At 41.5% G+C, this 27,718-nt stretch overlaps 1 protein-coding gene across 1 annotated transcript in view; it reads left to right on the top strand.

Annotated features, from left to right (window-relative positions):
* Nucleotides 1-27,718, top strand: part of sws (patatin like phospholipase domain containing sws) — a 52,135-nt gene that overhangs the window by 17,349 nt on the left and 7,068 nt on the right. Inside the window, exons 8-27 of the mRNA XM_028302431.1 lie at nucleotides 184-309; nucleotides 890-991; nucleotides 1,498-1,590; nucleotides 2,176-2,307; nucleotides 4,898-4,994; nucleotides 6,587-6,795; nucleotides 7,295-7,450; nucleotides 8,736-8,892; nucleotides 9,923-10,081; nucleotides 10,746-10,864; nucleotides 11,322-11,435; nucleotides 11,974-12,156; nucleotides 13,654-13,809; nucleotides 15,169-15,288; nucleotides 16,010-16,196; nucleotides 20,727-20,843; nucleotides 22,229-22,345; nucleotides 24,605-24,725; nucleotides 25,047-25,137; nucleotides 25,578-25,786. Of these exons, the coding sequence (XP_028158232.1) occupies nucleotides 184-309; nucleotides 890-991; nucleotides 1,498-1,590; nucleotides 2,176-2,307; nucleotides 4,898-4,994; nucleotides 6,587-6,795; nucleotides 7,295-7,450; nucleotides 8,736-8,892; nucleotides 9,923-10,081; nucleotides 10,746-10,864; nucleotides 11,322-11,435; nucleotides 11,974-12,156; nucleotides 13,654-13,809; nucleotides 15,169-15,288; nucleotides 16,010-16,196; nucleotides 20,727-20,843; nucleotides 22,229-22,345; nucleotides 24,605-24,725; nucleotides 25,047-25,137; nucleotides 25,578-25,786 (2,765 nt within the window). The remainder of the gene's footprint in view (nucleotides 1-183; nucleotides 310-889; nucleotides 992-1,497; nucleotides 1,591-2,175; nucleotides 2,308-4,897; nucleotides 4,995-6,586; nucleotides 6,796-7,294; nucleotides 7,451-8,735; nucleotides 8,893-9,922; nucleotides 10,082-10,745; nucleotides 10,865-11,321; nucleotides 11,436-11,973; nucleotides 12,157-13,653; nucleotides 13,810-15,168; nucleotides 15,289-16,009; nucleotides 16,197-20,726; nucleotides 20,844-22,228; nucleotides 22,346-24,604; nucleotides 24,726-25,046; nucleotides 25,138-25,577; nucleotides 25,787-27,718) is intronic.

Raw genomic sequence — 27,718 nt, 5'->3', positions numbered from 1 at the left:
GGGCCTCGACCGCTAAACGATGAAATTAGAGTACATAGTGGACTGTATTACAAAGGTTTATTTGAAAGCTAGTCTTTGGTGGCGTGAGGAGAACTGACGGCCGATCGCCGCGGGCCGAGGGCAGCCGAAGATGCCCGATCAGCCATTTTAGCTAATTTAATTCTTGAAAAATGTTTGTGACAGGGCCGCGAGAGACGTCGGCCAATGACAGTGGCATCCTCTCCCGGAAAGACTGGTAAAGTGACAGTTGACAGCAGCACGACTATGCATTCGCCGCACCACAGTGAGAGGACGGTGCCTGAACACGTGGTAAGATATCTGTTTTAGTTATATTGTTCCTTTTTGTCCCGTAATCATTCGAAGGAAACAACAAGTAATGTTTTATTTTTAGCCCTTTTTTTACCCCGATCATAACAGTACTAGCAGACTGCCGACTTTTTGTTGGCCGATAGTTGCGTCCGATTTTAAATTGTATGAAGAATCGGCCAAATCAAATTGTAGTGTGCGCACTTCCATACATGCCCATACTGATTAACAGCCAGAATAAACTATCGGCCAACTAAAAATCGGTGGTCTGCGCTTAGGCTAAGCCATATATTGGCCACAAACTATAAAACATGTATATTCGTTTCAAAACATGACGTTAGATGGCGCTAACTTAGTTCTGTGATTGTATGTGTGTGACTCGAGTTAGAGTTAGAATGTGTGAAAATAATGTGGAGTTTGAACAAAATCTCCCTTGAATGTGATGTTTTCAGCATTACTATTTTGTGATCATTAAAATTCAGGACCCCAAAATAATTTATCATAAAGAATAGAGTGAGGTATTCCTACTACTTTCATTATTGTGTTTGTTACTATAATATTGTGTGGTTTGGTGTTATAACAGCATGTTCAGGACGGCAACCACCAGACGTCGTCGCCGATACACATCCAAGGACGCAAACCCAGGCCCGACATGGTTCCCGATATCACGTCCAACACTCCACAGGTTTGTATACCTTTACAGATCGAAGAAGACGAAGACGCGCCCCACCATTCTTCCGCTAATGTTTGAGTGTTATCGGTACACGCTAAATATCCATGAGTGCACACGCATAGTACAATAATGACGCTCGGATTGCTCGGATCAAACTCCCCGCACCCCGCGCTTCCCTCGACTAAAATTGGTGGGGCGCGTCTTTGTGGATGAAACGATCTATAGTTATCTGTCATTTACAAGTTGGTACGGAACCCGACTCGCACTTGACCGATTTTTTGGCTATAAATGAGACGATAATAGGTGTTGTCATCGGTCTGCAGATTCGATATCCTTCGACTATTGTGGTTAACCCCCTCCTAAGTCCTAACACAAGCATAAGATAGGTACTTATTTAACTTTGGAGGGTGTTAATGAAGATTTTAGTTGTCCTTAACTTAAAAGGTTACTAACCTTTAAAGAAAATACTGTTTAATTAATTTTATCTGATGAATGAATGAGATGTAATTGCTTTCTAGCAACAACCAGACGTCCAGCCCACTCCGCCCTTACAAAGGAGCAGAGAAGGCTCGTCTTTCAAGAAACACAACACGGAGAATCTTGATGAGCAGGTTTGTATCATAATTATTTAAAAGTAGTAATATTCCTTCGGAATACAGCAATAACCACGAGCTGTCTGCACCGATTTTAGGATGTTACTGGATGTTATTTGTGTTTCAGTGTCAGGATTATTTCACAGTTTTGTACATTAATCAATCGCAGAATCAGACACCACATTTCTAAAGCACTATTTCTCATAAATATTCACGATTTCATTCTGAAAAAATCTCAGCGTTTAAATTTTTAGCGCGCCAATAAGTACTACCGAACTGTTAAATAGTTTACGTCGTATGTCGCATTTCTTTTTATCACATAGTGTTGCTGCTGGTGACATCTCGCTCGCTCATTCCTTTGTTTCTCTATTTTGCTAGGTAAATTAACTTTATGTGCCAGTCACAGAAACTGTTCTGTAGGCCTAGGATGCGCGCCGCGATAACCGTTTACCGCGATTTTACGCGATAAGCCCATACGTTTGTCGTCTAAAATCATCGATAAGATTTTATCACGGCGTATATCCTAGCTCGGCTGGTGATTGCTTAGTTTGGCACCAGATGTCGTCGTATAAAATGTCAACTCATTATTTTTCATTTTTCCAGGCGTTAATCCAAATAGCTACGGAGGCGTTCGTAAAGGAGCTGGGTCTGGAAAGCGACCACGTGCTCCGCGGCAATGTGCAAGTACGAGACTTGCCCGCCGGCACCTATATCATGAAGGAGGAAAGCCACAAGGTACGTCCAATGTACGAGATAGATAGATAAAATAGGCTGGTTTGCAATGGAGGGAAGTCGAACCTTAACCACAGAATAATAATAAGTACTACGTACAGAAGTTTTACTTCGCGAAGGTATTTAAAAAAATGTATGCTCAATGTCATTAACAATATGGTGTAATTTAGCCTGTCTCAAGAGTCAAGCACCATTTTGTTGACAAACGTCAGTGATCGGCACTGCGCCGAAGCTATAGGGCTGACTTCGGTAAAATGATGTGACGTGAGGTGCCAAACTGCGGAAAATGGCGGAGGAAATACACATGATTTAGCATGAATTATCATGAATAATAATAACTACTTATTTACCTCTCAGTGTCTTGAGGCAACTTAAAAAAGGACATTCTGTGTTTTTATTATTATTTAGGCAGTTAAATACTGCACAGTATTATTTAGGACACCATTTTCTTATTTTCTTTCATCATACACAAGAATACGCGTGCGTGAGTCAATGTTCGCTCGTATGTGAGGCCTTGTCGAATAGTATCCTGTAGGTGGGCCATCGTGCGTGTTTTGTTTTCGATGTAAACTCGCGGAGATGAACAGGCCTGCCTTAACTTCGAACTCCTCCTATGTTCTTCTGATTAATTTCGTTGCGGGTCCAATGACAGTTAACTTTCCCCCGGGACGAACTTGACCTTTACTGGTTGGGTTTTTATTGGCGGTCAAGCTGTAGATCCTGGCTACACAGGAGTTGCAGCGGTGGGAACGAGTGGTGGGAAAAGTCCGGTAGTGTCATCCAGACAAAAGAGAGGAAAGGTGGTTCAAAAGAAAAGGGGAAGGCAGTGGTTTGTAAAGTACAAGAGCATCGTAAAAGCACCTATTCGGGATAGCCATTTCCTATTACATACAAGGCTACTAAATGGACCAAACAGTGCTTGATTTGCTTTTTCAATAAAAAAAAACACTTGTGTTGTTTGTTTCTGCACATACTGTTCCCACAGTTCTGCCTACGATTTATAAACAAGAAAGGACATCATCCACGTTTCATATATTTTTGGTCCAAAATCAAAAGTGCCGGCCAACAAAAAAAAGTGCTGTATTCTGACAGAATACGTCTGCCTTAGCATTTGTTACTATGGCACCAAAGCCGTAGCTCCACTGTGCGTCGAGTATTTGAGATCTAAAAGTCATCGATTATTTCATACATTTTTTGTAAAAAAAAAAGATAAATCCGGTAGATTTATTTTCGAATTTAAACACCCGAACGCCGCACAATATTTCTTTCTCTTTATGTACATTTTTAAATAATACTTCGATCATAGAATTATAATCATACTACAACGCACGCCAGCGTCCTGACGGGCGAGCGCGTGACACTCGACTGATATAATACCCGCCGGCGGGGCGCTTCGCTGTAGGTAATTATCGGATGTACCGCGCGGAGTGAGCCAGGCCTGACCAAAGCTGTAGCACCACTGTGCATCGTAGTATTTGAGATCAAAGTCAGTCGTTTCATATATTTTTAGAGCTCAAATACTACGATGCACAGCACTTTTATTTTTTGGCCGGCACTTTTGATTTTGGACCAAAATGGATGATGTCCTTTACCTCTTTACAACATAAAACTAATATTTGCATTTGATAATCCCAATAACAAATTATTTATGTATATTTTATTTACTATATTAACACTGCGTTTTCCCCCAAAAGCTGTATTACCACGTACCCGGTGAACCAGAAATCAAACAGGTACCGTGTGGATTTCTGTAGTTGGTGTGGAATGCATGCTATAAAAACATGTGATACTGTACGACTTTTTGTGAAGATGACAAAATTCATTCATACTTTTAATAAACGTTCAAATACCTACACGCTCAGATAAAAAATAACACCAACTAAAAAAAAATGTTTCGTAAAAACTCAGAACTTTCGAAACAATATTTTGTTTTATTTTAATTTTAATTGTTTTGTAGTTTATTTATATGTTACAATTTAAACTTTATTTGTTTGTTTTTTTTTAAATTTATATTTTTATCATTTGTTCTTTACATTTGTTGTTTTTTTTTAAATTCTAGTTTGTAATTACAATATTTATATTTTTGTTGACACACAAACTTATTTATGCCTTTCATTTTAGTTATTTCATTCCAGACAAGATATTTTATTAGCTTTAAAATCATTACAATGTAATATAACACTGATTTACATTTATCATCAGTTTTTTTAAAGGTTTGAATAATTTTTATTTTGTTTATTTTTTATCATTTATTATTATGTCAGGCGGCTGCTTTTACATATAAACATATAAAAAGTTACATGAAATAACATTGGTTGATACTGAAAAGTAGCCTGATGCGTATAGTCCATAAAGCCTAATCCAAAATTCCCACATCTTGTGTTTTGCCCTACACAATCAATAAAAACATATCTCAACATTCAACATATTTTTTAGGTAATTTTGTTGATTGTGTAGGGCAAAACACGCATTGGAGACCCGGCTTAAAATGCACACGGTCAGAAAAGTTTTTGGCAAAGGACTATTAAACATTATACTTATACAGACATGTATAACATAAGTGTTTATCTCAATTAATGTTGTTTTTATTCAGGATGTGGCGTTGGTGTACCTTTTGTCTGGAGCGCTGTTGGTGTCACAGAGAGTGGCGGAAGGGGAGGGCGAAGTTCACATGTTCACTGCTTATCCAGGTAAAGTGCATTTTGAATCTTATCGCCTTGCTTTAAGGTCTTGTTTATGTAAAAAAATTATCGCACTATCAAGATCAATTTAAAAGGACATCATCCACGTTTCATATATTTTTGGTCCAAAATCAAAAGTGCCGGCCAACAAAAAAAAGTGCTGTATTCTGACAGAATACGTCTGCCTTAGCATTTGTTACTATGGCCCCAAAGCCGTAGCTCCACTGTGCGTCGAGTATTTGAGATCTAAAAGTCATCGACTATTCATACATTTTTTGTTCAAAATCAAAAGTGTCGGCCAATAAAATAAAAAAGTGCTGTATTCTGACAGAATACGTCCGCCTTAGCATTTGTTACTATGGCACCAAAGCTGTAGCACCACTATGCGTCGAGTATTTGAGATCTAAAATTCATCGACGATTCANGGGTTGCTGAAGCGAATAAACCCACAATACCCAATAAGTCCACCCACAAGAGACCGACGACCTCATAAAGGTAGCGGGAAGGCGCTGGATGCAGGCCGCCACCAACCGACCATTTTGGAAATCATTGGGGGAGGCCTATGTTCAACTAGACGTCCTATGGCTAAAATGATCATGATGATGATGATGAAAGCGAATAAAGGGCTAATGGTTTGGGTAGTTCATCGTAGGTATAATCCTTTCCTTTTCAATGTTTATTTTAGTTATATTAATAGATTCTAGTCATAGCACATACTCGTATACATGGATGATTGTGTTATACTTTCATAATAATACTTAGTGGAATTACTGCTTTCAAAACGTGAATTAGAACTGGCCCCATAGCAGACATTTTTCTGCATCTAAAGGCCTTTTGAAATATATATTGGTTATGGCTATTGGAGCGGGTACCACTTTCCATACATTTGTGCCCATCATCCTTTCTATGACTGTTACCACAGAATAATAATAAGTACTACGTACAGAAGTTTTACTTCACGAAGGTATTTAAAAAAATGTATGCTCAATGTCATTAACAATATGGTGTAATTTAGCCTGTCTCAAGAGTCAAGCACCATTTTGTTGACAAACGTCAGTGATCGGCACTGCGCCGAAGCTATAGGGCTGACTTCGGTAAAATGATGTGACGTGAGGTGCCAAACTGCGGAAAATGGCGGAGGAAATACACAATTTAGCATGAATTATCATGAATAATATTAACTACTTATTTACCTCTCAGTGTCTTGAGGCAACTTAAAAAAGTACATTTTGTGTTTTTATTATTATTTAGGCAGTTAAATATCTTCTTTTTTTCTTCCATCATACACAAGAATCGAATGCCTTGTCGAATAGTATCCTGTAGGTGGGCCATCGTGCGTGTTTTGTTTTCGATGTAAACTCGCGGAGGATGAACAGGCCTGCTGTTACGTAAGATTAAAAATCAATTCAGCAGCCATTTAATGGTGGTTCTAGGCCCTAATACTGTAATAACACACGTATTCACAAACATTACTATGAGGTCGCAAAGGGTGACATATTAACAAATCACGGAGCCCTATTCCACGCTGTGCGTTCGATTTTAAGCGAGCATCGTTTGTGAATACGGGCGTAAATGTGTTTAAATATCTTTTTTCTTTCCAGGCGAAGTGGAAGGAGGTCTAGCAGTACTAACCGGCGAGCCAAGCTTCTTCTCCATCCGGGCCAAACACTTCTCTCGCATCGGTCTTGTATCCAAGAGTACAGTGTACAGTATCATGCGAGAACGGCCATCTTGCGTGCTGCATATCGCCAATACGGTCGTTAGGAGGCTGTCGCCTTTCGTGAGGCAGGTGGATTTTGCTTTGGACTGGGTGAGTATATTTGAATTTTGTATGTATTTTACGTAATCTCTGCGGAGGTACATACTTGACAAATTGTTTTATCATTACCACCGTCATTACCGTTCATTCTTCTTCTTCTTTTCGCCAATTAATCCCTACATTTTGCATTGCATTGCAAATAATTTCTATACATTTTTTAAAACTCCAAATTTTGATCTTGTTTAAAACCATTTTAACCCAAAATTAGAGATTGATAGTGAAAACGGAAATTAATCTACGGTCCCCCTACACTAGCGTCTTTCGATCGTTGTCGTCTCGCCGGCGCCTGCGTCGACGCGGCGTACCAGCTCTCTAAACTAAATAATGCGACGCCAGTCGGCGTTTGGCATCCTTTCAGGTGCTGGCGAGATGATTAGGCATTCAAAAGAAAGATGCTAGTGTGGGGTCTTGTCCCCTACGCTCGATATTGAATAGAGAATGAGCTTCTTTCTCTAATACGCGCTAAATGTTCCACTATGCTTTGTCGCAGGTATTCTTAGAATCCGGTCGTGCAGTATACCGCCAAGACGAAGAGTCAGGGTCCACCTTCATAGTGCTGAGCGGCCGGCTGCGGTCCGTCATCACGCACCCCAACGGCAAGAAGGAGCTGGTCGGCGAGTATGGCAAGGGCGACCTGGTGGGGATCGTGAGTACACAGCACCACAGCAGCTGTCTAGAGGCAGCAGGAGAGTCAGGGGCACCTTCATAGTGCTGGACCGGCTGCGGTCCGTCATCACGCACCCCAACGGCAAGAAGGAGCTGGTCGGCGAGTATGGCAAGGGCGACCTGGTGGGGATCGTGAGTACACAGCACCACAGCAGGTGTCTAGAGGCAGCAGGAGAGTCAGGGGCACCTTCATAGTGCTGGACCGGCTGCGGTCCGTCATCACGCACCCCAACGGCAAGAAGGAGCTGGTCGGCGAGTATGGCAAGGGCGACCTGGTGGGGATCGTGAGTACACCACATTTACACTGTAGCGGTGACCTGTAATATTTGAATACATCTTCAAATACCACCGAATCGCTCGCGGCGCCACCGGCACGGACATCGGGCGCGCTCGGCATACCTCGCTCACCTTCGTGTTTCGGGCGTCATCGGCGCTCAATCGTGGATCATCGATTTTCTCGATTCACCAGACCGATTTTGCTTTCCACGCAGAGAGGCCGCGCGCACGCTCCGCGAAATCTAACTCGTAATCTAGGATTCCTAGTGCTCAATTGCTATTTTCTTACTTCTCGCCTTGTAACTTTAACTTTTCTCTTCCTCTCTGCTTGCTACCTGTTTTCTAGTACTTTTACTTCCTACTACCTTGTTCTATCTCTGTAAAAAATCTGTGTTCAAAATAATAACGTAATTTAGTTGTTTCTATCGGCGTTTAATTTAAATACCCTAAACGACCGTTAGGCTGAAGTTAGGTTCAGGTTAGGTACACACGGTCTAATCTACCTACAACACTATAAATAAAATAAATCAAATAAACTTATTTACTCATTTTGTAGCTTTAGCAAAGTTGCTATATTTAGCGATCCCGCGTACTATCCAGGGGCAGACAATCCGGTATATAAACACTCTTGGCAGCTTAGTCCCATACACCGTCATAAGTTCGATTGGCTGCCTAGTGCGCCGGAGGCCTTATAGCATTATAGCAACTATTGGGTACAATCACGCGTAAAAAGTGCCTTGCCATGGTAAAACCACCTATCTCGGACCTCTAGATCCCAAGTTCAGAAAGAGGCAAAATTTTCTGCTATTTTCGGTTTGTGGTTCGCTAGCTAGCATTGTTGTGTTTCGGCAGTTACGGGTAAGATAGCCAGATCTTTTATACGTAGGATTCCGGGTGAAGTTCACTTTCACCTTCAGCCTGATCATCACTTTTTTTAAGGTGAGATACAGGTCAAGTAAATGATATTTAAAAGTGTTTTTTTTTCCCAGGTTGAAATGGTGACCCAAACCCGTCGCAGTACAACCGTGATGGCCGTCCGAGACTCGGAGTTGGCCAAACTGCCCGAGGGCTTGTTCAACGCGATCAAACTTCGATTCCCGGTGGTAGTGACGCGGCTTATCAACTTGCTGGGACATAGGATTTTAGGTAAGCACTACTATTCTGTGAGTTATAAAATAGTCATGTCAACTGTCGCGATTTACTACTTTCAGTCATCTGTGTTGAAATGAAGGGAAATCCATATTACATTTTGAATTCCTTGTATTCTCCAGGACTACTCAATATTCACTGGACTTTATTGCACACAAAATAAAGCACAATAGCAGAACTTAGTGTCATATCCAAATCTGAAAGCCTGTGCTCCTCGAAAACGTGAGACTGACAAGTAAATCAGTTTTCTTAACATTTGTTTGACTTTCGTCCACATTAGCGCCGCCGGGCGGAAACGAAAGCGAACATCGGTAACTTTCGACTGGCCTGCTTACAGGGTTGCATGATTTAAATCAAGTTGATTCAAATCACGATTTTTATTGCATGATTTTTTAAATAAAAATCACTGATTTAAATCAATATCCGAAAATGGAATTAATGCAACACTGGAAGTGCATATTAATCAACTATAATGTTCGAAAACAATGTTGATTTAGGTGTTCAAGTGTGAAATAGCCGTTTTGTATGAAAAATTGGTAAAAAAATATTTTTCCATAGATTTTTTTTTGGGAAAAAATAATAATTGATAATTGTAATAAGATATTCGTGTTTTTGTAATGGAAACGGACACCACTTAAGACGAGCTGTTTTTGACGAAAGTTTTTTCTTATTTCAGTAAAAATATGACATACTATCTTACACAATTTACTTTTTTTGGCTTGTTCCCAGTACTATACTTCAGTTGTACCTAAATGAACATGTTTTCCGCATGAAAAACTAAGGCAATGATTGCAAAATGTAATAAAAATCAAATAAATCAATATAAATAAAAAAAATCGCGATTTTTTAAAAAAAAAATCTGATTTTTTTTATTAGAATAAATAAATAATGATTTTTTTTTCCACCCTGCCTGCTTAAGTTATAATTTCATAATCGCTTCACGGAGCGAAGTAACTTCATACAAAAAGGATGCCGCGGAGCAAATGATGATGGTGATTTATTTACTCATAACGGTATAAATCTACAGGTTCCTGGCAAAAGCCGACCGCCGGCCTGGGCGCGGCCGCCGCCATAGACCCGCGGCCATCGCAGCATAATTTCTCAACCGTCGCCGTGGTACCGGTCAGCGACGACGTGCCGTTGACCGCGTTCACTTACGAGCTGTATCATTCGCTGTGCGCTATCGGTGAGTTTGAGTCGTTTCGAGTTGAATTGATCAGGAGAAGAATGATTTGAGAAAATGTAGGGAAGACTTTTGGTTAGTACTTTAGAACTAAAATGGCTTCAAAGTGGGCGTGGTCTAAGTTGCGAAAATCAATAATGTCAACGTTTTATCGGTGAAACGATACGATTGCTAGATCGTTGACTACAACATTCGCTGGCGTTGTGTCACATTATGCTCTTTTACTACATTTTGAACCTCTTTAATAGGGATGATGACTGGGTAATGAAATCGAAATTCTATTTAGTCCGTCAGACAGAGAATAAGAAAATATTAGACTCATTTTTTATTTTTTTCCATAATCGAATAATTACAGTTGTACAATATTGAGTTGAAATGTCGCGTGACGTCACTTTTGAGTAAAATTCTACTCAAGCGTGACGTAACGCGCCATTTCAACTCGATGTAGCACTGTTATTATTAAATTATGAAAGAAAATAAAAAATATATGAGTCTTAAATTTTCTAATTATCTGTCTGACGGACAAATAATTGAAATTTTGTCATCTAGCCTATTTTATATTTGTTTTTTATAATAAGGCCGTCCGTATATGACCGTATGTAACCTTTTATTGGCCGTTACTATTTTCATGCGACGAATTTCAACTACAACTAAGATTTCTGATTAGGCCCCACGGTGCGTTTGACTTCGGACGTCATAAGGAAACTTCTCGGGCTCACTATCATGGATCCAAACAACGAGTATCGACTCAGCTCTTGGTTGGCGCAGCAAGAAGATAAACACAAGGTAACATACTAATATCTACTTTTTTATTACTATTATAAAGATTTTGTGAGGATTCATACAGTATCATTTTATTCGAAAAATCGAACCTTAACTTCGAACTCCTCCTATGTTCTTCTGATTAATTTCGTTGCGGGTGCAATGACAGTTTAACTTTCCCCCGGGACAAACTTGACCTTCACTGGTTGGGGTTTTATTGGCGGTAGTTTAGGTAGCTGTAGTTCCCGGCTACACAGGAGTTGCAGCGGTGGGAACGACAGGTGGGAATTGTCTCGTATTCAAAAAGCATTACTTCATCATCATCTTCATCATTTCAGCCATAGGACGTCCACTGCTGAACATAGTCCTCCCCCAATGATTTCCACAATGGCCGGTTGGTAGCGGTCTGCATCCAGCGCCTTCCCGCTACCTTTATGAGGTCGTCGGTCCACCTAAATGACTTGCTTACGTCAAATTACAGGTGGCATTATACCAGTGTGATCCCAGCCTTACACAGTGGACCCAACGATGTATCCGCCAAGCTGACTGCATCTTGATTGTGGCGTTAGGCGACAAGCAGCCTAGTATTGGGAAGGTAATAAATGCACAGCTTTTTGACGTTATGCAATGTATCTTTTTTTAGTTTTAACTATGTACCTAATTATTTTTTTTAGTATACAGATTACTAGCCAAAATTGTGCATAAGCAATCACTAGTCAGTAGGCTTAGGAAGCGTGCCGCGACAAGCGGTTGTCACGCCATTTTATCGATTTTGCCTATACATTTTCACGTCCATAAGTCTAGATATCCACGGAAGACCCAGCGTCGTGGCATTATCTACTGAGATGCTACGACACCATGCTGAGTGGATGGATACCTTTTCAGTATCATTGTAATTACCTACTCGTTAAATATTTTTTTAAGTATTGTTGTAAGTTAAGTGTATTGTCGATGATACTGAATAAACATTTTTTCTTTCTTTCTTTCTATATCACGGCGCGCATCCTAGCCCGGTAGATTACTTTTATTAAAATCCTGAGTGAAGCCGAGGATACAAGGCTAAGAAGGCTACTAAATTACAATGTTATCTGTCCCGACGAAACGACTTAAAACACCTACCATTCCCATTTCAGATCGAGAAAGAGATCGAGCGTCTCGCGATCCGTACACAGAAAGAACTTGTGCTACTACACCGCGAAGGAGGCGCCAACCCCGCGGGCACTGTGCACTGGCTCAACATGCGCTCGTGGGTCAGCCAGCACCACCACGTGCGCTGCCCGCACCGCATGTTCACGCGCAAGAGCCAGTACCGCATCGTGAGTAGCTCGCCGCCTCGTGAGTAGCTCGCCGCCTCGTGAGTAGCTCGCCGCCTCGTGAGTAGCTCGCCGCCTCGTGAGTAGCTCGCCGCCTCGTGAGTAGCTCGCCGCCTCGTGAGTAGCTCGCCGCCTCGTGAGAGCCAGTACCGCATCGTGAGTAGATCCTACAGTTAGGCGTTAGTTGCACCATCTTACTTTAACTTTGACAAACGTTAGAAATCTGCTAAACTCCATACAAAAAGTTACGTTGAAAAAGTCCGTTTAAATTATTGTTACGGTTAAAATAAGGTGGTGCAACTCAGTCTAAGTAGTTCGTAACACCCAAAGTAGCCAAAAAGTTTGCAACACGTCTTTGTTGGAATAAGGTTAGGGGCCGTCCATAAATTACGTCATCGATTTTTTCAGATTTTAGACCCCCCCCCCCTACAACCATCCTATATCGTCATTTCTTAATGACCCCCCCCCTTCTCCCAAAATTGACGTCATTACCAGTTTGACAAAATTAAAACATTGCAGATTTGAGAAAAATAGGGTATTATATGATTAAAACACTTGGTTATAGAATCACCTTTTTTTTTGTATGTTTATTATGAGTTATTTTAGTATTGTACGCGCCTTAGCCGCCTCTCACATTTGCAGTCTCACTTACTGGAAGAAATTTCTTTTTGTACGTGAACAATAAATTATAAATAAATAAATAAGAATGACGTCAATTTCGAAACACCCCCCCCTATCTATCATTTACCGTCATCCGCAGACCAACCCCCCCCCCCCAATTTACCCCCCCCCCTTCTCCCAAAATTGACGTCATTACCAGTTTGACAAAATTAAAACATTGCAGATTTGAGAAAAATAGGGTATTATATGATTAAAACACTTGGTTATAGAATCACCTTTTTTTTTGTATGTTTATTATGAGTTATTTTAGTATTGTACGCGCCTTAGCCGCCTCTCACATTTGCAGTCTCACTTACTGGAAGAAATTTCTTTTTGTACGTGAACAATAAATTATAAATAAATAAATAAGAATGACGTCAATTTCGAAACCCCCCCCCCTATCTATCATTTACCGTCATCCGCAGACCAACCCCCCCCCCCTAATTTAGAATGACGTAATATATGGACGGCCCCTTATGTTGTCAACTTTTTAGCCACTTTGAGTGTCACGAACTATTTGACGCTGGGTTTACCGCAAGAGCTAGTACCGCATCATGAGTAGCTCACTGATGACGCGCCGCCAGTCGTGGCGGATAGCGCTGACCTCGCCGGTGACAATAAAGGAGTTGGTTTTACGAGTTTAATCTATAAAGTTTAAATGGCAGTTCAACAGCGCTGCACAGCCTGTTACAAAGCGTGAAAACATTATTTTATAAATTTTGCAGCGAGAATCCCATTAGGGCGGCACTACAGCGAGCTTTGTGCGACGTAGCGCCTTACGTCGCCAATCTACTCAAATGTGTTCTGACACTCAGATTGACTCATTGTTATTAATTTCAGAGCGAGCTGTACAGCAAAGTGCTGATGTCAGAAGCGAGCGTGCATTCTGACTTCTCCCGTTTGGCAAGATGGCTGACGGGCACGTCAGTAGGGCTGGTACTCGGCGGCGGCGGAGCGCGGGGAGCGGCACACGTGGGAATGATCAGAGCTATACAGGTCAGTGACGTGTATCTATTCAGGTTCCTTTCAAAGGACTTCCAAGAATGAGGGTTTTCGCGAATGAAAGATCCGCTAGATGGCGGGACGTGGATGTGGGGTCTGACTGCTGCGTGATTGGTGGATTTTGACATATCTGTCAATGTCATGTCAAAAATAACCAATCATGCAGCATTTGGACCTCGCGTCTACGTATTGCCATCTGGCGGATTTTTCATTCGCGAAAACCCTCATTTCCATAACGAAAGTTTATGCGCTGGCCGCGTCCAGATGCTTCCCGCGATCTTTATTAGATCGTCAGTCCACCAAGTGGGAGACTTGCCCACACTACGTCTTCCAGTAGTAAGTCTGTGACCAAAGATCAAGTAAGTCTGAGATCAAGGCCGCAACTAAGTGTTCGGTTAGCGAAAGTGACTGGAAAGCTGCAGTCCGCGAGGAATGGCGCTGTATTGCGAGGAACATCACTCATCGTGATTCACAATGATGACCACGACCACTCTGACAAGAGTGTACCGACTGAGAAGAAGAAGTCTGTGACGTGTATGCTGATGTCAGAAGCGAGCGTGCATTCCGACTTCTCCCGTTTGGCAAGATGGCTGACCGGCACGTCAGTAGGGCTGGTACTCGGCGGCGGCGGCGCGCGGGGAGCGGCACACGTGGGAATGATCAGAGCTATACAGGTCAGTGACTTGTCATTGATATAACAGTCATAATGAACGAGGTAAAGAACGAGTGATTAAATAAATGTAAAGTATATACTTCTCTGGTAAATTAGAAGGGGTCGTCTTCTGCAGTGGGAATTAAATGTCTGATGATGATGATACGTGTGCCGGTATGCACAATACTTAATCTCTTCATATTTTATCTTGATCACGTTCACAGTGTCAGCACATTTATCACTTATAGTGCTGATGCTGTGACGTCATTCACCTTTGTACTATATCGTATAAATAGTCACGCAGTTCACATCAATAAACAGATTAATATCAGAGACTAATACCAACTGTTGTCTCATTCATACGGTCCCCTACCATGGCACAAATTGGTGACCCCGACGAAGATGGCACAATACGTATTTGTGTATGTACTCACATGGTAGCGAGACACGCTGCAGAATTGGCATATTTAAGTGGCAATGAGCGGGGCACATATTGGGGCTCGTTGAATTGATGGCAGTTGGGACAAAATTCTCGAGTGGCTACCACGGAGCGAAATACGTAGTGTAGACAGGCTTCCCATTCGGTAGACCAACAATTTGCAGAAAACCTGGAAAATAATAACCATGCAAATTCCAATGGCAATTTTTTGTTTGCAGTTTTTGATTTGAAATATCACATATTTCGCCTTTGCTTTTTCCAGGAGGCTGGGATTCCTATAGACATGGTGGGCGGAGTCAGTATTGGCGCGTTCATGGGTGCTCTCTGGTGTATGGAGAGGAACATTACCACTGTCACGCAAAAGGCCCGCGAGTGGTCGCAGGTAAAACTGACACTAATCATTGATTAGTTATTATCTTACCCAGTGGCGGCGTAGCATGGGATGGCAGTTGGCACCCAGGGCGATTTACCCCCCATGCTACTAAACTTACCTTAATCAAACTATTGCTAGTTTTCAAGAACCATTTTCGCCATTAGCTGGCTCAATGCCGTATTTACTCAGCGCTGGCTTCGCGTTATTTAGTTTAAAGAGAGTCGGTGGTCCTGTATTGTCGCTGCGCAGGCGCTGATGAAATGAATAAATAAACATGAAGTTTAACAGTTTTTAACAATAGACTAATCTTAAAATATGTTAGGTAAAATTACATATGTGCCTGAACTACGAATAATAAATTCCTGTATTCCTGTAAATAATCACGTATCAAAGACGCTAGTGTGGGAGAGGCCTTACTGTCTTCTGTCATCCGCTTTGCACTGGAGGGAAGTCGAACCTTGACTTCGAACTCCTCCTATGTTCTGGTTAATTTCGTTTCGAGTCCAATGACAGTTTAACTTTTCCCCGGGACAAACTTGACCTTCACTGGTTAGGTTTTTATGGGCGGTCAAGCTGTAGATCCTGGCTACACAGGAGTTGCGGCTGTGGGAATAAGAGGTGTGAATAGTCCCGTTACTACTGTCTTCTAAATGATATTTTATATCAAAACTTTTCTGCCAAACTTCTTTTCATCCTACGAAACCTCTACTAAACTTCTTATCTTCACCAGAAAATGACCCAATGGGGCAAGCAGCTTCTAGACCTGACCTACCCAGCAACCTCAATGTTCTCTGGGCGTCAGTTCAACACAACCATCCGGTCGACCTTCGGGGAAGTGCACATTGAAGACCTATGGCTTCCTTACTTCACTGTGACCACCGATATAAGTGCCAGTTGCATGAGGGTGCATCGACATGGTGAGTGAAGAATGAAGCTTAAGCCTATTCGCAGACCATTGATTTTTCGTCGGCCGATAGTTTAGTCGAGCAGTTGATCAGTATGGGCATGTATGGAAGTGCGCACATTACACCGATTTGATTTGGCCGATTCATTTAAAATCGGACACAACTATCGGCCAACTAAAAATCGGTGGTCTGCGCCTAGTCTAAATTCCGCCATTTTTAAGTGTGACAAGTTCATCGCTGAAGAGAAAACAAATGACTATCAACTATTCTTTCCCGAAGACTATAAACCGGGCCTTTTCAAGGCGAGAGTGAATAGTCACTAAAGCCCGGTCTGCGAGCACGTAGAATTTTGTCCAATGACCCCAAGCTACCCATCCTTATCGTACGCGCGTAATTATATTGCTGTCGCGACTGTACGACGGGCACCCGCAGTGAGTGTGCGAGCGCGACAGCAACCTAATTACGCGCGAGGAATAAGGATGGGTAGCTTGGGGTCATTGGACAAAATTCTACGGCTTGCAGACCAGACTATATCAACTATTCTTTCCCGAAGACTATAAACCAGGTCTTTTCAAGCTCAGAGTGAATAGTCGATAACAGAGCAGATACATCCTAGACTGCATCCCACTTAACACCAGGTGCAATTGTGGTCAAATACCTGCCTTGTTATGCAAAAAAAAAAACTACTATCAGCAATCTACTGTCAGCGTCAAATAGTTCGTGACTGACACTCAAAGTTGCCTAAAGTTCGCAACACGTCTTGTTACAATTAGGGTTTTCGCGTATGAAAGATCCGCTAGATGGCGGGACGTGGATGTGGGGTCTGACTGCTGCGTGATTGGTGGATTTTGACATATCTGTCAATGTCATGTCAAAAATAGCCAATCATGCAGCATTTGGACCTCGCGTCTACGTATTGCCATCTGGCGGATTTTTCATTCGCGAAAACCCTCATTGGAATAAGGTTGTGTTGTCAACTTTTGGGCCACTTTGGGTGTCACGAAATATTTGACGTTGACTGTAGTACATGAGTACTTACAGCTTAACGTTTCAGCTATGTTACAAACTACTCTTTGCCGGTATCGTGAAAAATTTCAATTGTATGGTATAAAATATCGTTATTTCTAATAAAATATGGATAAGGAAAGGTAAAAAAATGTCTCTTAGGGGCCATCCATAAAGTACGTCACACGAATTCCATGATTTTTTTACCCCTCCCCCGTCCTTGTCACAGGTGGTCACATTTCTGAGACCCCCCCCTCCCTAGTGTGACGTCACATGTTTTGCAATTTCACATTGAAAAATTATTAAATTAAAAAAAAAATAGCAACAAATAGAAACAATAAAATCACGCGCGAGGTATGGTGCGTTTGGCGGCATTATAGGCCAGAATTAGATTTTAAATCTGAAATAATTCCTTCAAAAGATTTTATTGATTTAATGGCTTCATTGGTTGCCCATTAAGACTCTCGTAGGTTTTCGACTTCGACGGAGTTGTGCTTAAGTGGTGGGGTATTTTTTAGTTTAATTTATATTTCAAATTACGCGATTAGTACCTCTAGATATATTAGATTTTGAAATGTGATGTCACGAAACTTAGGACCCCTCCCACCCCTTGTCACACCATGTCACACTTTGTCGACCCCCTCCCCCCCTCTTTACATGTGACGTACTTTATGGATGAACCCTTATTGACTCATGACCTACATCAGAGTCTATTGCACGTTTCTTGAGCAAAAAAATAGTTGATAGTCGCTTTCTCATCGGCGGTGCAACTAATGCCTAAGGGCGATTACACACTTCGGATCAACTTAGTGTGGAGTTGGTCAAGAATTTTGTGTTTCAACACGAAATATACTTCACGGTTCATAGTATACTTCAATATAGATAATTACTATTTTTCCCTTGAATCTAAGTTTGATAGTAGATTCATAATACTTATTTGATACAAAATTCTTGTCTGACTTCTACACTTTTTAGTGTCTTCAAAAAATATATAAAATACAAAAGTTTTGGACGATTTTACAGAATTGTTATTCTAACAATTAACAGTTTATGTGTTACACAACTTATACATATTATATCTATGTGTATTATATGAAAAAGTCATATAAAATCTAACACAACACAATCATGGACAGGAAATTTTATGTGTTTTATTTTAAGTAACCGTTTTAAAGCTTCATTTGCACTTTACTAACCCAAAGATATTTTTTGCTTCGTAAAATATATTTTTGGTGACGTCCAATATGCAATGGAAATTGAACTTTCCTTGTTGGTGTAATAAGACTTACTTTTGTTGTGAATCTGTAAAAGTATGACGTCAACATGCATGGTAAATGTCACGTAATATGTAGTAAATAATATACGATTTTTGCCTCCCAATCTGCTGACCAGATATGACGAGGTATTTGATATTGAAATATTTAATGTTTGTGTGTCAGTATCATCCACAGCTTCATGAAACGATGTTGAAGCTCGTATGTTGTTTTTTATGTTTTCATTTTGCGGATTTGTCTATGCCATCATACGATTTTTGATATCTATGGTGGCTACGATACTGATGTTGCGTCATAATTAAATTATCAGAGACCAGAGATATTCCCGTCTCGTTCTAATTCATTCAACTGTCTCTCTCGTATGACGTGACATTTTTAGGTTATGCTATTTATTTATCGTTTTTATTTATCCGCTACAGTGTTTTGTTTAATCCTTTTACAACCACACTCACTTGCATTTATATGTGTTTGTATGAATCAACGTGTACGTTCGTGTCAAATAAGATATGTATTTACAAAAATATGTATTTGTTTATGTCGTCCCTCACTCGGTGTTGCCACACCCCCTGTATTTCTAATCGCTATTTTTATAATCAAAAAATTCTTACGAATCCGACATTTGCTTTGGGTTGCCATTACTTACCTAAAAAAAAAATTGAGCGCTTGTGATTGGTTTACCGAATAACGCTTGACAGTTCCATATTTGAAAATTTAAAATCGGTACGTTACAATGTCGGGTTGGATGCGAGTATCAAATGGTGTATGTATTGGTCGTATCTCATACATTTCATCCACATCATCAGTATCTTATTTCCATTTTCTTCATGTATATGCATGAGTGTGGTTTTTAGTTTCATCTTTATGTTACGTTGATCTTTCCCACCATATCGCCATCTTAGTTTTCTGTTTTGGATCGCAATAGATGTGCGCACGAGTTTGAACGCTTTTGCTTGTAGTTTATTAATAATTTTGGGAATTATAAATGCGGTAAAAGGCGTGTTAACATTATATTAAAGAAACAATTCAAATCTGTTTTTACTGTTTGGATTTTGAATTCTTTAACTTCTACTAAATATAAGGGTTCCTTATCAGGACTACGGAATCCTAAAAAGGTTTGGTGTATCTGTCTTCTCTCGAGTTTTGTTCCTGCTTGGTTCAGTAAATGACTTGTTTTTTATTGGCATATTTTAGCTAATTAACGTAATTAATGTTATTTCCAATATCTTTTTTCTTTTCGTCTTTTACAAAGTTTTGACGTGTTAATTTAACTTTGGGATATAGTCCATCTTATCAATCTGGTGTTAGATTTGACAATAATACTTGTATAGATTCGAATCGAAGCATTTCACATATCTAACTTGATTTTCACTCACTAAAATTGAAAAATCCGCATAGTCTTTGCTGTGCTCAGAGGGAATCAATTTTAGAAGTATAGTATGCGCTTCTGTTGCGATCTTAACAGAATCGAGTAATTCCATTAGCATGATGCATGTAGAAATACTGTAGCGACTATCCTCATCGTAATATAAGTCCATTAATAAAATACTTACCTGTGTCGCCGTAGCTATAAGAAAATAAAATAGTTTTGGGTCGGTAAACCTCCCGAATGACAAAACACAAATCTATGGGATGGCATCTTCACATTTCCTTTCCATGGACTGTGTTGTCTAATCTAACTCACACTGCAGCACTGGTGTAAATTATCCACAGAAACTCTTTTTAGTATTGCCACATCAACATACTACGGGCAACGAATAAAACCTGGTGTTGCCGCATTTCTGTCTCTAAACTAATTTTATGCAATTTCTAATACATTTGGTTGAAGCATCATACATTTTCTGGGATTATGTGTTTGGATATAGGACATATTGAAACAATGTGGCATGAATTGCGAATTCATAGAATCTTGATAAGTGTTACCCATTTGCTCATTCAAGCGTTCATGTAATTTTATATCTGGTGGTATCGATGATTTATTTGAAAAATAAAAATTAGTTGACATAAATAAAAAATATTACACTATAACTTCTTTATCAAAATATTTCATTCTAGCCCTTTAATTGGAAAATTACATTTTTAGTAGCTTTGAAACCAATAAATTGTCGGTCAATTGAGTTCGCGACCTAATGACGTCATACAAAGTCCCCATCGCCATCCAAAATTGCATTTTGACAGCTCATAAAAAATGACAATCGACTAGGGTGTCCACTCTACCCAGCCCACAGAGAACGTACATGATGTCTAACGTATTCGCGCGTCGCAGGTTCGCTCTGGCGTTACATTCGCGCCTCGATGTCGTTGAGCGGATACATGCCCCCACTCTGCGACCCTGTAGACGGCCACCTATTATTGGACGGCGGTTACGTCAACAATCTGCCAGGTAAACCAATCACAAAGCACTTGGTCGAGCGAATGTCGCGACGGCCGCTGCACGGTGTAGGCTGAGTGTAAATATTGTAGATTGGTTTAGGAAATACCTTGATTTGTCGATGTGGGGATCTTTTACTGTTCAACGGAAATTTTGGCGATTTAGAACGTTACGCACCGGTTTTAGTGATTTCATTTTTAGAGCACTACGCAATATTTCACAATACATCTGATTTTTAAGACCACGTAGCTATTTGTTATATTGAAAGGTGCAAGAAGGTTGTGGTGAATTGAAAAACGCGGCTTTACTTCATCCCTCATTATTGAGCTACCCATGACTTGGACAATCTTTGGACGTTGATTGACACCTATATTCATGCTTTGAAGTTGGCTCATCGTCATTTTAGGAGAATATTAGTATAGTTTTCAGGGGCTGAGATAGGACGTACTAATAGCGTGTAGGACATTGATCCAGACGATTTTTCTTTTCTTCACAAAGGTGTATAATTTCGCTATCACTTTGGATAATGTTTCGAGGTAAGCTTAGATGGGCTTTTCTATAGTATTAATTTATACATCATCTGATCAAAATGCACAGCTGCATTAAGGTCTAACCTAAGCATATTATTATGTACTAGCACGGTCCTTGGCTAATCTAAAATGTTCATAACGATTTTGATCATACTTCAGTGATTACCATCCAGCTGCGGGCATTAGCACCATCCATATTATGCATAAGTTCTTTGCAGTTGCTGACTAGGTGCAACTTTTCCATGTTACAGGTATTTTAATCTTCACCAACATTCGATAATTTGCGAAATATTTCCTGCTGCGTGTTACGGCATTGCGGTTTGCATTTTGCCTTTCGCTACGTCACTGCTTCTAGATTGACATTTCATTAAACCTGATAATTAACACATCATTATTGTTTTGACTGGTCAAATTATGCTATCCAGAATGCAGCAAAGTTATTCAACTGTCTGAAGCATAAGATGGTAGCATCAAAATTCTTTCGTTATCTGCTTTTCACTTGGTGTGAAAAAAAAAACGTCCTAATCTTTCTATGAATATTTTTGCTGCTACAGTGAAAGTGAAATTTTGAATCATTCATACTTTTTCGTCATCGTCACTACCGACGGTGATCTGAAAATTGCAATACAACTTGGAAGGAAAGCGCATTTTTGTTTAAGCTAGGTCATACCGTGGCGCCCTCTATTCCAGCATCGCCTAAACGCATCCAATTTTCTTCACCTATATCCCGTAATCGTACCCACATTGACAATCACGTACCACTTTTAGACGTAAAATGACAATCACCACTTTTATATGATTATACGCACGTATATTTACACTCGGTTTCGCCTGCGGGTAAGTGATGGCGCGCGAAACGAAACGCAGGTATGCTCTGGCGGTACTGTCGAGCGTCTATGAGCATCGCGGGAATCTTCCCGCCGATTTGCGACCCGATGGACGGACACCTCCTGCTAGATGGATGCTACACGAATAATGTGCCAGGTTTGTTGTATGTTTTTGTTTTAAAGACGCGTGCGCACTAAACGTATTGGCAGAGGTTGATTGTGAGAGGCTGTAACGCAGCGAATTAAAGGACTGTGGCATCTTTGTTTTAGCCTAGTGACGTTCACTGCTCACTTCCAAAAAGACCGTGGCATCTTATGTAGGTGTGATTTTGCAACAAAAAAAATCTAATATGTTTTTTCAACGCGTTTACCAATGTAACAAAAGTTTACCTATTTTTGGTGAAATGTGAAAGAATTACTCTGTATATCTTTTATTCCCATCAGAGATGTTTTTAGTGAGCCTGCTCATTTTCTGCTGACAATAGGTTTAGTGTGCATGTGGCTTAATATTTAAGTAATATTTAGTGCTCTTGGATCTGAACTGGAGTAAACAATTTGAGTGGAAGCTTGCAACTATTGGTTCCTTGGTTCGACCCCGAAGAAAGGTGGAAAATTGTAAGTGACGATCAGTAATATCATCATACGTCAGTCCACTAGTAAACAGTATACAATGCACACCATTGAGTTTGAGTCTATAAACAACAGCAGCACATGCTAAGCACTGGCTATTCCGCAACAAAAATGTTAACTTGATGCTTTTGGTTATATGGGCAGTGCTGAAAAGAAACGAAGGTATTTGAATGCATTCAATTCCAGTATGGTGACGATTCGAAACAGTGGTATCTTAGGTTCTTAGCAATAATAATGAGTATCATAAATCACCAAAAGATTTATAAAATCAATAAATTCTTTCCATTGACTACTGCCCTCCGATTGCGAGTTTACATCAAATAACGTCGTCACTAGTGAGTGTGAGTGCGTTTAAAAAATGTTTGAATATTTTAGATTTTGAAAGTATCCGCTACGAGGGCTGCACTAAAAGTATCGGGAATGGAATATTTCCACTGTTCCAGTCATATTAAAATCTATTTAATTGCAAAGTCCAGGGTTTTAAAAATCGTATACCATTTATTTATTTAAAAAAAGATTCTCGGTCGTATCACAAGGTCTTGTCAAACTTGTTTAGTCGTTGAGAAAATGGAATTGACTCGAGAAAATTCAAGAGCGATGATTTATTATGACTTTTGAAGTGGTTTAACACAAAAACAGTGTGTTGACCGGATGATTTCTGCATTTGGTAATGAAGCCCCATCCAAAACCACAATTTATCGCTAGTTTCCTGAATTTCAACGTGGACGTGTCAAGCTCAGTGATGATCCCCGTCAAGGTCGTCCAAAAACTGCAGTCACCTAAGAAAACGTTGATGCTGTGCGTAAGCTGATTGAAGAAGATCGACATGTGATATACCGCGAAATTCAGGCAACTTTAGACATTGGCATGAGTCAAATACAAATAATCTTGCATGAACAATTAGGTGTAAAAAAGTTGTTTTCCCGATGGATACCGCATTCGCTCTGTGAAGAGCAAAAAGCAGCTCGCGTTACTTGGTGCGTCAGAACTCTCGGGAGATTACATGCAGGATCCTCAAATGCTGTATACAACATCGTATCAGGTGACGAATCATGGATATACGCGTACGAACCCGAAACAAAAAACCAGTCACGAGTTTGGGTGTTCGAAAATGAATTAAAGCCAACAAAAATTGTTCGTTCACGGAGTGTTGCAAAAAAAATGGTGGCCACGTTTGTCTCCAAAACCGGCCATGTTGCGACTATTCCTCTTGGGGGACAAAGAACGGTTAATGCAGATTAGTATGCTAGCATTTGTTTGCCACAGGTCGTTTCTGAACTCCGTAAAGAGAACTGCAACCGCCGCATCATCCTCCATCACGACAATGCGAGTTCTCACACCGCGCACTGAACAAAGGAGTTTTTAGAGCAAGAAAACATAGAATTATTAGTCCATCCGCCGTACAGCCTCGACCTAAGCCCTAATGATTTCTATACTTTCCCTTAAATAAAGAATAAATTGCGTGGTCAGAGATTTTCATCACCTGAAGAAGCTGTGGAAGCCTACAAAACGGCCATTTTGGAGACCCAAACTTCCGAATGCAATGGTTGCTTCAATGATTGGTTTCGTGTATGGAAAAATGTGTCAAATTTCGCGGAGAATACTTTAAAAAGCAATAAATACATTTTTAAATAGTAATGTTGTTTCACTTCCTTGATTCCCGAAATTTTCAGTGCCGCCCTCGTAGTACGCGCTGTACTGTTTGATGTAAACTCACACTCTGTTTACCTTTTGATTTCTTTGACTTTAATTTTTGAGGATTTTATTGCATTTATTCCGTTTTCAGCGGATGTCATGAGGTCTTTGGGCGCTAAGCACATCTTGGCGATTGACGTGGGCTCCCAGGATGACGTGGACCTGACCAACTACGGAGACGACCTGTCCGGCTGGTGGTTACTGTGGAAGAGGTAAATATAAGAACTTTGGAAGGTTGGTTGGCCTGGAGGTTCCCCCAGACTTGGGCTTGGTTACCACCAAGGCGGAGCGGAGAAATGTTCTGAATAACCAGTCAGATTTCATTCTCCAATAATGAATGAAATCTGAAGAAATGTTTTGAATAAACAATCAGATTTCATTCATTATTGGAATATTTAATTACATAATTCAAAACATTAAGCTTTGCGCTGCGAGGGACAAATTCCGCGATTCTGTTGCGATTTTATCTTGCAATCATTTAAAAATCCTGCAGTTTGTCATGCCTATATAAAGCAAAATCATTATCATTTCAGATGGAACCCATTCACGACTCCAGTGAAAGTGCCAAACTTGCCTGATATCCAAAGTAGACTTGCTTACGTGTCTTGCAACAGACAATTAGAGGTATGCACAGATATACAGTGTATTTCAATATCTCTTATTCTTTTAATTAATTAAGTTAATTATTTCTAGTACTCGGTCCGTTACAGACTTGATAAAAAATTATAGGAAAATTGATTAAGGCCAGGTTGGTGAACTCTTGCCTTCTTCCGTATTTATTATAATTCTATGATAAAAATACCGATATGGCCACCTATACGTGCCAATCTATACATTTAGCGCTTAACTCAGTCAGCTCCTGAGGGGCATGGGAGGGTGTTTTTGTGACGGTCAAAAGTCGACGAGACTTCAGATTTATATGCTCTTTCATGTCGTTGTCAATGTTACCCTTTTCGTGGCGCTCCCATACCTCGGGCACTGACTGTATAAGCTCTAGCGAGTTATGGTCTTAATAAATTGTGTGTACAATGTGTACAATACATTATCTGTTTGTTTCTATGCAGGAAGTGAAAAAATCCGACTACTGCGAGTACATTCGACCCCCAATCGACGCGTACAAGACGCTCCAGTTCGGTTCCTTCGACGAGATCCGCGAGGTGGGCTACCGGCACGGCGCCGCCTACTTCGAGGGCCAGCGGCGCGGCGGCGGCGGCGGCGTCAGCGGCGCCGCGTGCGAGGGCCGCCGGCCTGACGTGCAGCCTTCGCTCACTGAGTGAGTCTTACTCCTACTAGGTCTCTCCTGAGTGATAGTGACCTGGATGACTCAGAGTAACTGTTGGATTACCCGTAGTAGCAGCTGGTCTACTCATTTTTCTACTCAGGATCCTAGAAGGTCTACTTAGAGTCTATTGTCTAGTCTTAGTCGCAGATGGTCTACCCAGTGCCCCAGTTGGTCTACTCAGTGCCCTCTTGGTTTAGCCAGAACGACAGTTAGAAGACCCAGAGAACAGTTGAACTACCCAGAGTTACAGGTGGTCTACTCAGCGTCAGTTGCAGGGTCCAAATAGTCAGTTAAGTGGTCTAAAGAACATTTGAACTACCCAGAGTGACAGATGGTCTACTTAGTGTCCCGGTTGGTTGGTCTACCCAGAATTCCAGTAGGTTTACATAAAGTCTATTGGTCTACTGTAAGTCGCAAATTGTCTACTCAGCGTCCTAGTCGGTCTACTTAGAGCCCTAGACTACCAGACCCTCCAGTTCGGTTCCTTCGACGAGATCCGCGAGGTGGGCTACCGGCACGGCGCCGCCTACTTCGAGGGCCAGCGGCGCGGCGGCGGCGGCGGCGTCAGCGGCGCCGCGTGCGAGGGCCGCCGGCCTGACGTGCAGCCCTCGCTCACTGAGTGAGTCTTACTCCTACTAGGTCTATCCTGAATGATCCTGCGCTCACTGAGTGAGTCTTGGTCTACTTAAAACACACCAGGTCTATTTATAGGTCTTCTCAAAGTCGCTCTTGGACTAGTGAGCCCCAGACTACAAAACCCTCCAGTTCGGGTCCTTCGATGAGATCCACGAGGTGGGCTACTGTTAGAAGACCCAGAGAACAGTTGGACTACCCAGAGTGACAGATGGTGTACTTAGTGTCTCGGTTGGTCTACCCAGAATCCCAGTAGGTTTACATAGATTCTAATGGTCTACTCTAAGTCGCAAGTGGTCTATCCTTGTCCCAGAGTAACAGTTGGTTTATTCAGGGTCAGTTACAGGGTCCAAATGGACAGTTAAGTTGTCTAAAGAACATTTGAACTACCCAGAGTGACAGACGGTCTACTCAGCGTCACGGTTGGTCTACCCAGAATCCCAGTAGGTCTACATAAATTCTATTGGTCTACTCTTAAGTCGCAAGTGGTCTATCCATCGTCCTAGTCGGTCTACTTAGAGCCCTAAACTACAAGACGCTCCAGTTGGGTCCTTCGACGAGATCCGCGAGGTGGGCTACCGGCACGGCGCCGCCTACTTCGAGGGCCAGCGGCGCGGCGGCGGCGGCGGCGTCAGCGGCGCCGCGTGCGAGGGCCGCCGGCCTGACGTGCAGCCCTCGCTCACTGAGTGAGTCTTACTCCTACTAGGTCTATCCTGAATGACCCAGAGTAACATTTGGCCTGCTCAGGGTCAGTTGCAAGGACCAGCGTGACAGTCGGACTACCCAGCGTAACAGACGGTCTACTCATTGCCCCCTTGGTTTAGCCAGAACGACAGTTAGAAGACCCAGAGAACACCCAGTGATATATCGTCTACTCAGCGTCACGGTTGGTCTACCCAGAAGGTTTACATAGATCCTATTGGTCTTCTCTAAGTCGCTCTTGGACTAGTATCTACTTCGAGGGCCAGCGGCGGGGCGGCGGCGGCGGCGTCAGCGGCGCCGCGTGCGAGGGCCGCCGGCCTGACGTGCAGCCTTCGCTCACTGAGTGAGTCTTGGTCTACTTAAAACACACCAGGTCTATTTATAGGTCTTCTCAAAGTCGCTCTTGGACTAGTGAGCCCCAGACTACAAAACCCTCCAGTTCGGGTCCTTCGATGAAATCCACGAGGTGGGCTACTGTTAGAAGACCCAGAGAACAGTTGGACTACCCAGAGTGACAGATGGTGTACTTAGTGTCTCGGTTGGTCTACCCAGAATCCCAGTAGGTTTACATAGATTCTAATGGTCTAC

Source organism: Ostrinia furnacalis, unplaced genomic scaffold (genome assembly GCF_004193835.3).
Source record: "Ostrinia furnacalis isolate ACB-3 unplaced genomic scaffold, ASM419383v2 OfSCF1126, whole genome shotgun sequence".
Lineage (NCBI taxonomy): Eukaryota > Metazoa > Arthropoda > Insecta > Lepidoptera > Crambidae > Ostrinia > Ostrinia furnacalis.
Note: the sequence above shows the minus strand (reverse complement) of the source record. Positions and strands in the feature narration are given on the sequence as shown.